The 11437-nt window shown below is 35.7% G+C and overlaps 1 protein-coding gene across 2 annotated transcripts in view; it reads left to right on the forward strand.

The window, feature by feature from the left end:
• The window catches only part of LOC106874574 (GTP-binding protein 2), a 34902-nt gene that overhangs the window by 13143 nt on the left and 10322 nt on the right, over window positions 1-11437 (forward strand). For both annotated transcript variants that reach the window (XM_014922356.2, XM_052971811.1), the window contains exons 3-8: window positions 1018-1202; window positions 2644-2743; window positions 4536-4733; window positions 5218-5392; window positions 7261-7477; window positions 10477-10612. In XM_014922356.2, coding sequence (XP_014777842.1) covers window positions 1018-1202; window positions 2644-2743; window positions 4536-4733; window positions 5218-5392; window positions 7261-7477; window positions 10477-10612 — 1011 coding nt within the window. The remainder of the gene's footprint in view (window positions 1-1017; window positions 1203-2643; window positions 2744-4535; window positions 4734-5217; window positions 5393-7260; window positions 7478-10476; window positions 10613-11437) is intronic.

The raw sequence follows: 11437 nt of genomic DNA on the forward strand, positions 1-11437 counted from the left end.
GGCACATAAAAGACACCATTTCGAGCGTGGCCGTTTTCGTGCGGGTGACACGTAAAAGCACCCACTACACTCTCTGAGTGGTTGGCGTTAGGAAGGGCATCCAGCTGTAGAAACTCTGCCAAATCAGACTGGAGCCTGGTGTTGCCATCCGGTTTCACCAGTCCTCAGTCAAATCGTCCAACCCATGCTAGCATGGAAAGCGGACGTTAAACGATGATGATGATGATGATGAATACAAATCTGCAAAAAAAATTTTCTGAAAATTTCAAAATCTTTTACAAAGTTATGAAGGATTATATGCTGTGTGTAAAGCAGAATTCCATTGGAGAAAAAACTTGTCAGCCTTATCTTAAGCCAAAAAAAGTTGGTGCTCATTCATGGTTTTGGTTTATGATGGCTAAAGCAAATTAAACACCTGATGTTGTGTTTGGTATTCCATTTTCAGTGATGTTATTCCACATGGTCAACTGTCCTTCGACTGGCCAAAGTTATTCCTGAATATACAGGAGTGGCTGTGTGGTAAGTAGCTTGCTTACCAACCACATGGTTCCGGGTTCAGTCCCACTGCGTGGCACCTTGGGCAAGTGTCTTCTACTATAGCCTCGGGCCGACCAAAGCCTTGCAAGTGGATTTGGTAGACAGAAACTGAAAGAAGCCCGTCGTATATATGTATATATATATATATGTATGTGTGTGTATATGTTTGTGTGTCTGTGTTTGTCCCCCCACCATCGCTTGACAACCGATGCTGGTGTGTTTACGTCCCCATAACTTAGTGGTTCGGCAAAAAGAGACCGATAGAATAAGTACTAGGCTTACAAAGAATAAGTCGTGGGGTTGATTTGCTCGACTAAAGGTGGTGCTCCAGCATGGCCGTAGTCAAATGACTGAAACAAGTAAAAGAGAGTTATATCTTAATTTTGGTCAAGCTATAATTTCCAAACCACATTTATTCAAAAATTTTTTTACTGTTTTCCTTTATCAATTGAAAATGTTTCATTTTATTGTATTCTGCAGTTGAAATTAGTTGATCCATCACCTTCAAGGTTTGAACACCTGGTGACGCAAATGAAATGGCGGCTTCAAGAAGGAGAAGGAGAGGCTATATATGAGATAGGTGTAGAAGACAGTGGAATTTTGGCTGGTTTACCAAAATTAGAACTTGAAGCTTCTCTTAATACTTTGAGGAAGATGGCCAAAAAGTAAGTTAGTTTTATTTTTGTTTTTCAAGATGTGCCATCTCCCAAACAGTTTATCGAATCAAACTATACAACTATCTGCCAACCAAGTATCAATCCTTCTTAATATGCAAGGCTCCAGAAATGGTCAATGTCAAAATCTCATAAATTTATTCTCTTTTAGTAGCAAAATCTGTTGCTATATTTTCTTTTGCATTAACTTTTAAATGTACACATTCACAGACATACTACAATAAATGTCTAGTAATGATGATGACAACGACAACGACGGTGATAAAGTATAAAGAAAATCATATCAGCAACAATTGTAATTGATATTATTCAGCTCCTTTGTCTTTTAGGTTAAAAAATATTGGAAAAGAGCTTCCAGATTATTTATGTATCTACTCTACTGCAAGACATCTATGTCTGTCCCCTCTATACTCTAGATCTCTTAAATGGCACAAAGCCACACCCCATCAATACTACTCCATCCCTTCTAGTTAAGGGATTCATGTCTTGCAAGATACTTGGTGACCCTGTAGGTACTGGTGCCACATGAAAAGCATGGTGATGATGCCATGTAAAAGCACCTGGTACACTCTGTAAAGTGGTTGGCGTTAGGAAGGACATCCAGCCATAGAAACCATGCCAAAACAGACTACAGAATCTGGTGTGGCTACTGACCTTGCCAGCTCCTGTTGAACTGTCCATCTCATGCCAGCATGGAAAACAGACGTTAAATGATGATGATGATGACAATGATAGTGGTGGCAATGAGGAGGAGGAGGAGAACTTCATAAGTATCAACCAAGGATACAAAAACAATATTCTTAATAAAATTTAAAATGTACTTTTTCTTGCCAAAGGATTTTTAATCCTCTATTTATAATTCTATTATTTATTTATAGCTTTATCTACTTCAAGTTCAAACGTTAAAAACAAACCATTTAACATCTCATGAAGTTTCTAATTTTTTATGAATGTAAACAACATTGTAATTTATTTTTTCATTTAATTTATTGCATTAACATCATGAAATATTACTCACTTTTCTAATGGTGTGCTCAGCTGTACCCCATGGTAACGGCCAGGGCGGTACAGCTGTGGAGAATGGCCAGCACAGTTGAGCACACCGTTTATCCTGGGATGTATGGCCCATTGCCCTCCTGCCACTCTATCTTCTGTTGCTTTACACGCCTTTCTTCTTTCTTTTTCTCTAAGAAGTATATACTCTCTAGACCTAAAAAAAATTCTAGTTAATGATGAATCTATTATTATCCATTTAAAACAACAGTGTACTGTATTGATATTTTTCAAAGTAATTTTCCTAAAACTCTCCTTTAAATAGAATAATTTTTCTCTAAATTCTAAAACTATACAGCTGCTGATATTTTCTCTTATTGTATCAAAATATTGTAAAACTATTTCTTTAGAAATTATGTCTTTTAATGTCTTTTGTTAGACTTGGTGCTACTATTACCATCTTGAGAGAACGAGCTGTTGATACAGATTCCAGAAAAGCTCTACAGATTCTTGTGCGAAAGGTTCCTGATGATCAACAGGTAGGAGACAAAAATTTCTAAAAAAGATGTGTTTTTTTAATATTCTATTTGTTAATGCTGTAAATTAGTTAAATAATAAATTTGATAGCCATGAGTTAATCTAGATTAGTGGTTCTCAGTCGTAGTCCATATGGCCCCTGAAGGTACATGTAAGATTTTTGGGGGTCCACAATAGTATTTTAAGGGCCCCTGAAAAAATTTTGCTTTAGATGTATGTATTGGTATGTATTGCAAAAAACAGTTAAGTTTCTTTCTCAAATGTTTTACATAGTTCAACCTACACAAGTTAATGTATGAATAACAAAATGGGAATTTTGATAGAAGTTTCTATGAAACTAGTTTTTAAACATTGAATGGCTATGGGGGTTCATCCGAATAAAATAGTTATCAAAGGGGTTCATAGATAAAATAATGATTGAGAAAACCTGGTCTAGTTTCACTATGATGTACAGTCTTTGTTGTGATGTGGTGGCTTGTGACCCTGAGAGCTATGCCAGCAGAGAGCAAGCACCTGGTAGGGCCTCCCATGCTAGATAGGTGAAAGAATAGAGGCCAGACTAATATGGATCAACTCTTCCCAGGGGTAAAAGTGGGTTTCCATAGGGCCAACATCATCATTGTCATCATCATCATCATCATTGTCATCACCATCATCACCATTGTCATCATCATTATCATCATTTAACATCTGTTTTCATGCTGGCATGGGTTGGACAGTTTGATCAGAGCAGGTAACTAGAAAAAGCATAGTTACAGAAGCGCCAATGATAATTCAAAACCAACACAAACCTGTGAGCAGAAAAGACAGCCCAGACTTGAGAATAGTGGGAAAAAATGTTGTTGATGGCCTATGCTCCAAAGGGAGTGATTAGCTTAAGTTAGTCTAGTTGCTTTGTGCTATTTAGTTCAGTGTGTCTGTGTTCGATTCTCAAAATACTACAGCTGATTTAAGGCAGTAAGCTGGCAGAGCTATGACCATGCTTAGCAACATTTCTTTTGTCTTTATGTTCTGAGTTCAAATACTGCCAGGGTCAACTTTGCCTTTCATCCTTTCAGGGTCAATAAAATAGATACCAGCTGAACACTGGAGTTGATGAATTTGACACCCTCCTCAAAATTACTGGCCTTGCATCGAAATTTGAAACCCATATGCTGATTCATTTGATTATGTTATCTACACTTATAAAATTGTGTTTGTACTGAATTAGATTAGCTTTGCTATTGTTGATGCTTAGTCATCATCGATCTGACCTCTGATAAAAAGTATTGCTGCAGTGATTCAGTGACTACCACACATTTTGAATATCAAGAACTATACTGTTCTTCCATTTTTAATATGTTTGTGTTTAATAGGAAGCAGATTTAGCTGCTATTTCCAGTATATTGAGAGGCTGAGTAGAAGTTGTCTCATTATTTTTATAATAGATTATGACACCATTATCATCATTACTATTTAACATTTGTTTTCCAAGTTGGATAGGAGTTGGTGAACCAAAAGGCTGTACCAGGCTCCATTTTCTGTTTTGACATGATTTCTACAGCTAGATGCTCTTCCTAATGCCAACCGCTTTACTGTACATTGAGCACTTTTTCTGTGGCACTAACTTTAGTGAGGTCATCAAGTAACATTCAAGACAAAACCTAGCCTCAGCTGAAAGTGGGGAGTAGTATTGAAGGAGATGATTTTGTGCCAGGTGATGAGAGACTATGTGATTGGGAAGCAAGTTTTTTATCACACAGCCATGCCTGTGCCTATAATGTTAAGAATATTAATCTATTTTTTATTGTGCAGTTTATTGACTTACGCCTCGCAGTTCTTGGTAATGTTGATGCTGGCAAAAGTACATTACTTGGAGTCCTAACTCAAGGAGAACTCGACAATGGTCAAGGACGTGCTCGATTAAATTTATTCAGGCATTTACATGAAATTCAATCTGGTCGCACTTCAAGCATCAGTCATGACATCCTGGGATTCAATAATATGGGCCAGGTAATTATAATTACTTTTTTAATTAATCAAATTATTCAAATATTGTTTGTATCAACTTAAATGGCTTCTAATAAATTATAAACGTTTCATCCAGACATAAAATTTGTATTATTTAATTTCTCTCTCTGAAGACTTTCGAATATGAAATTCTTTTCATGTCTATCTAACATGTAAAACTTTGTAATTCCTATCAGTAAATGAAACATTTGTAATGGTGAATAAACAATACCAAAAAATTTCAAATTTTCTGTTTTGTTATATATATATATAGGTCTACATTTTTTGTAAGTGCCAATGCATGAAACTCTCAGACCTTGAGTCACTCTGTTACTTCTACTAATATTAGTAATATATATATATGTAGGATTTCTTTTTTCATGTTCACTGTTAATCTCTACTTTTACTTATGATATATTTTTGGCTTTTAGTCAAATAATTCATGTAATGAAGAAATGAAGGAAGCTTGTGCATGTCTTCTTTGCAGGTTGTTAATTACAAGGAAGCCAGGACAGTTGAAGAAATCTGTGAAAACTCAACAAAATTAATTACTCTGATTGATCTTGCTGGACACCAAAAATATTTGAAGACAACTATTTTTGGTTTAACTGGTTATTGTCCTGACTGTGCAATGCTTGTGGTCAGTGCAAATACTGGAATGGGTAAATTAATTTTTTTTTTGTTTACATTTTTTCTTAACTGGAATGTGACATTGTGTGCAGGAAGCTGATTATTTGGCACAGCTGGCAGGACATTAAATTTGTTTTGGAGACTGTATTTTATGGCCCCTTGGCGGCAAACACGTACATCCCATCACACATGCGTATAAGTATACATGTTACAGCCAGGGTGACTGTGTGGGAGAGAAAGAGAGAGACACACACACACACATACACACACATTACACATACATATAAACATCAGTGAGCTGGCAGAAACGTTAGCATGCCGGGTGAAATGCTTAGTGGTATTTCGTCTGCCGCTATGTTCTGAATTCAAATTCTGCTGAGGTCGACTTTGCCTTTCATCCTTTCGGGGTCGATAAATTAAGTACCAGTTGCACACTGGGGTCGATGTAATCAACTTAATCCCTTTGTCTATCCTTGTTTGTCCCCTCTATGTTTAGCCCCTTGTGGGCAGTAAAGAAATATATATGCTCACACATAGAAAGAGAAAGAGAGAGATATAGTGAGAAAAGAAGAGATGTAATGAGAGAGATAGTGAGAAAGAAAGAGAAGTAATGAGAGAAAATGTGACAGATAGATAGATAGATAGATAGAGAGAGAGAGAGAGAGAGAGAGAGAGAGATGTTAAAATGTTTGATGTGAAATAAATCAACATTAAATTAGCAATACCCAAATCAGTAGTACTAAAATGGCAGTACCAATATATTTTGTACTCTTTCTGAATTACTTTGTTTTTTGTTTTGTTTTTTTCATGTGTCCAGTCAATTTTTATCCTTAGAAATTTATTCTTTAAGGTCTATGTAACAAAGTAAATTTCAATGAAGTACTTTGTCTTATCTCATAGATCTAATACTAAACTCTGTTGATATCTTGCTGCATTCATGTTGGAAAGACAAAGATATATTGATCTTTTGGTGAAAAATTCTTCCCTCTAAATTTCAGGTTTTGTCGACAGTTCTGACAGCTCAGTGCCACATTCCATAAATGGATCTCATTCTTAGCATATTTCAACTTCACGGCCAACTGGAATCCAGCAATCTTGTGCATCCTAATGGCTGGGTATTCAGTTATCCATGGTGTTCAGTTTAACCCTTTAGCATTCAGATTATTCTGTCAAATATAATGCCTATTTATTCGCATTCTTTTGAATTAATCATGCATTATCTCATAGCTTTGAGATTTTGAGAATGTGATTGTGTCTGGTTTTAGACTGACATTGTAGGGTTGGTGTGAGAGGCTGGATCTGGCCAGTTTTAACTTAAAACAGAATATTTGGGCCTGTTATGGTTGGTTTAAATGCTAAAGGGTTAACTTACTAGACTCAAGCTTTGTGGCACAAACATTTGGTTTCTTAACTAAGTCAACAGCTTCTCAAGAGATACATCTTCATCACAAAACCGTTTCATCAAAAAGCAATTGAAATACTGGACAATATAAATATTTCTATTTTAAAGTATTGATTCTCCTGCAAGAATTATATTTGAAGCCACATAAGACTAAAACCAGCATTCCTTCAGCTGCAAGAAAAATTCATAGAATATCATAATTAAAAATAGTAAACCATTCACCCTAACAATAATTCTAATTCAATGTTCTATAGAACATATTCTTGGGATTTTTTTGTAGGTTTCATGTTAGGGTCTAATGATATAAATATTGTACAAGAATGAATGGAGTATAGTGATGATGATGATGATAATGTTGATGATGATGATGATGATGATGATGATGTCAGTGATGATAGTAATTATGATGATGATGGTCATGTCAATAATGATGATAATAACGATGATGATGATGATGATGATATTGATGTGTTTTGCTATATTTTCTTATAATTTCAGCTGGTACAACCAAAGAACATTTGGGTTTTGCCCGTGCCCTTGATGTACCAGTTTTTGTAGTGGTCAGTAAGATTGATATGTGTCCCGAATCTCTTATTGAAAAAACCATTCAACAACTGGAAAAAATCCTCAAATCTCCCAGCTGTAACAAAGTACCATTCCGAGTGAGCAGTGAAGATGATGCCATTACTGCTGCAACTAATTTTGATTCTCAAAGGTAGGTACCATGACACATATTGGTTTCAAATTTTGGCACAAGGCCAGCAATTTCAGGGGAGGGGTTAAGTTAAATACATTGACCCCAGTATTCAACTGGTACTTATTTTACTAACTCTGAAAGGATGAAAGGCAAAGTTGATCTTGGCAGAATTTGAACCCAGAATGTAAAGTCTGATGAAATTCTGCTAAGCATTTTACTTGGCATGCTAACAATTCTGCCAGCTTGCCACCTTAGGTACCATAACACATATTAACAAACCACACAGTACTGCTTTAACCCCTTAGCATTCAGATTACTCTATCAAATGTAAAGCTTATTTGTTCACATAGTTTTGAATTAATCATGCATTACTTTATAGCTTTGAGATTTCAACGATATTATTGTTTATTTTCAGAATGACATTGTAGGATAAGTGTGAGAGCTCAGATCTGGTTAGTTTGAGCATAAAATAGGTAGAATGTTTCAACTGGGCGTGGCTAATTTAATTACTAAAGTATTAATGATATCTCTCACATCTCACTCCTCTTTCAAGTTGTGATACCTGTGGGCTTCAATGTCTGTACACAGCTCCTTAGACCTATTGCACTTTTTCCCACACCAATGCTATTGGTGTAGAGACAAACTGTTTACCATCAGTATCCACATTTACTTGTATTCCTGACAGACATACCAAATACTCTAGATCTCTTTCTCACTGCCTAACTTAGTTTTTATTTAAGCACCCTTATATCTGTGACCGTTGAATTTTCTGATTGCTGTCTGATAAAAGCAACAAATTGCACATTCTCTTGTTGCTCAACACTTTTCTCTGATATCTGGTACTTTAAGCCAGCTAACTGGTTGGCATTCCTCCAACCCTTTGCTGGCTGCCACTGGCAGTATCTGCTACCATTTATATGTTTTGGGTTCTGGCATTCATCTTTTTTTTCACTTTTATTTGTTTCAGTCATTAGACTGCAGCCATGCTGGGGCAATGCCTTGAAATTTAGTTGAACTAATTGATCCTAGTACTTATTTCTTTTTTAAATCTGGTACTTATTCTATCAGTCTCTTTTGCTGAACTGCTAAATTACGGGGATGTAAACACACCAACATTGGTTGTCAAGTGGTGGTGGAGGACAAGCAGACACAAAGACACACACACACATACACACCACAAGCTCCTTTCAGTTTCTGTTTTCCAAATCCACTCACAAAGTTATAATAGAAGACACTTGCCCAAGGTACCATGCAGTGGGACTGAACCCAGAACCATGCAGTTGGGAAGCAAACTTCTTACCACACATCCATGCCTGTGCTTATTATTTGCAAAGTAATATTTTCAGGGCATCACTGCCTTCCTTATTCACACAGAGAATGGGCAATAAAAGCTCTCCAAACATTGTAGACTTGTACCTAAACCTTTTGCTATTCGCTGTAGATACAATATGTAACTGAAATATTTGAAGTTGTTGATGAGAGTTGTCAATGGCATTATGAGGTGTCTATGAAATATCTGCCAAACAACCTTGATCACACTGACAAATCAGAGAAATTAGAGATGGTTGCATCTTTCTCTGGATACGTAAACTGCCTGACAGAATGCATTTGTCTGCTATTGGATTAATCACAAAAAGAACAATTGCAATGAATGTTCAGTCCTCACCACCATTTGATGCCTGTTTGCATTCTGATAGGCATGAATTTGTATGCAATGCTTGTCAGCGTTTATGCTATAGTATAAGTACTTCTACTTTGACTAACCTGTGTGATGTTCAGTAAAAATAGTGTGTTTGTGTGAATCAGGATGCATTAACAATGAAAGATCAATGATGTGAAAGACTGGTGTGTTCTATCTGTATAAAAGACATAGCACTGCAAATGAGGCTCAAAGTGAAACTGAGTATTTAGAGACATTAAAAACAAAACAAATAAATCTGGCACTCCTTGGTTACAATGATGAGTGTTCCAGTTGATCTGATCAACAGAACAGCTTCCTCATGAAATTAATGTGCAAATGACTGAGCACTCAACAAACATGTCTACCCTTAATGTAGTTCTCAGGGAGATTCAGTGTGACATAGAATGTGACAAGACTGGTCCTTTGAAATACAGGTGCTCCTCATTTTTGCCAGCTGAGTGGACTGAAGCTATGTGAAATAAAGTGTCTTGCTCAAGGACACAACATGCTGCCCGGAACTCACAGCTATATGATTGAGAGCCAAATACCCTAGCCACTAAGCCATTTACGTTCAATTAAAAGACATTAGCCAAATAGTGGAGGAGTGATTTCTGCATTAGTCATTACTGGTCATTCTTACCCTTTTATAACTCAACACTTCCTTTCATCAAATGGCATGTTTCAAACTCCTCCATGGAGCATTTTTTAAAATACAGAACTAAAAAAAACATTATTTTAACTAAAAAGAGAATCTAATTTAGTGTTGTGGTTTATTATCCATGTTTAATTTGGAAGCACTAAAACAAAATATTTATATCTTTTGCTTTAATTTTGATAAATATATTCATTTAACAATTTTCATTTGCTAATTTAATCATTGCTATTTTAAGAATTGCTGTTTTAATCATTTGCTAATTTAGATATAAAAGAAACATTTTTGAACATTGGAGCTTCATGCATCATCAGTCAGGTTTCTGCTCTCTGATAATACAATGTCATACCATTGTCTTAGCAAATATCTTGTGCCTTTTTGTACTACCAACAACTATTACCAATAAATGCTAAGTTTACCAATGAACTTCTTTGATATAAAACTTAAAATATCTGAGGAGATAATCTTGCTTTCTTCAGAACCTGATCACTTGTATTATATTTTTGAGGTCAAACAGCCCAACAGCACGACAAATAAATTCTGATTTCATCACCACTACGTAACTCATTTCCTTCTAATGATTTTTGCCTTAACTTTCTCCATTGGAAAAAGAAGAATTAAAAAATTTGGTTTGGCAAATGTTGGTCAAATAATTCACCATTTCTTAATTATTTTTACTTCCAGCATAATACCGATATTTTCAGTTTCCAGTGTCACTGGCAAACACTTAGATTTACTCACCACATTTTTGAATGTTGTTCCACCACTACGAAATTTGAAAGAAAGAGAGAAGTGTGTCCAAGATATAACAGAATTTCAGGTAAATATTACTGCACATAAAGATTCATGTTTGTTATTATTAAATAATTAGCATTTATTTTATTTATATATATATGTATATATAATTATATATATATATCTTTTATCTATATATATATCTATCTGTCAGTCTGCCTGTCTCTCTGTCTTCCTACCAACCTACCGATCTGCCTGCTTGCCTACCTGTCTGTTTGTCTGTCAGTCTGTCTGTCCATCTGTTTGTTTATATATATATGTATCGGACGAAAGTGCTAATAAAGGATTATCCAAAATTCTGACTGCCTCCTTCTTCTTAATATATATACATATATGTATGTATAAGGTGAGCTGAAAGAATCATTATCATGCCGAACAAAATGCTAGGCAGCATTCTGTCCATCTTTACATTCTGAGTTCAAATTCTCCTGAGGTTGACTTTGCTATTCATCTCTTCAGGGTCGATAAGAATAAGCACCAGTTGAGCAGTGGGGTCAATGTAATAGATTAATTACCTCCCCCAAAATTTCAGGCCTTGTGCCTATAGTAGAAAAAAAATTATAAATAAGGCAGAATTGTTTGCACACAGGACAAAATGCTTAGAGCCATTTCTTCTGGCTTTTTACATTCCGAGTTTAGATCCTGCTGAGGTCAACTTTACCTTTCATCCTATTGGGCTGAAACGCATTAAAGATAAAAGAAAAGTTGCAAGCGAGGTTAAACTGCTGACATGCCTGGCAAACAAGTGTCCAATACAGATCTGATTGTCTTGGAGCTAGTGTAGCAGGAGTTATCTCCCATTTCCAATAAATATCGTGTGTGAGACGTTCACTTAATATGTGTATATATA

This window comes from Octopus bimaculoides, chromosome 11, assembly GCF_001194135.2.
Source record: "Octopus bimaculoides isolate UCB-OBI-ISO-001 chromosome 11, ASM119413v2, whole genome shotgun sequence".
Classification (NCBI taxonomy): Eukaryota; Metazoa; Mollusca; class Cephalopoda; order Octopoda; family Octopodidae; genus Octopus; species Octopus bimaculoides.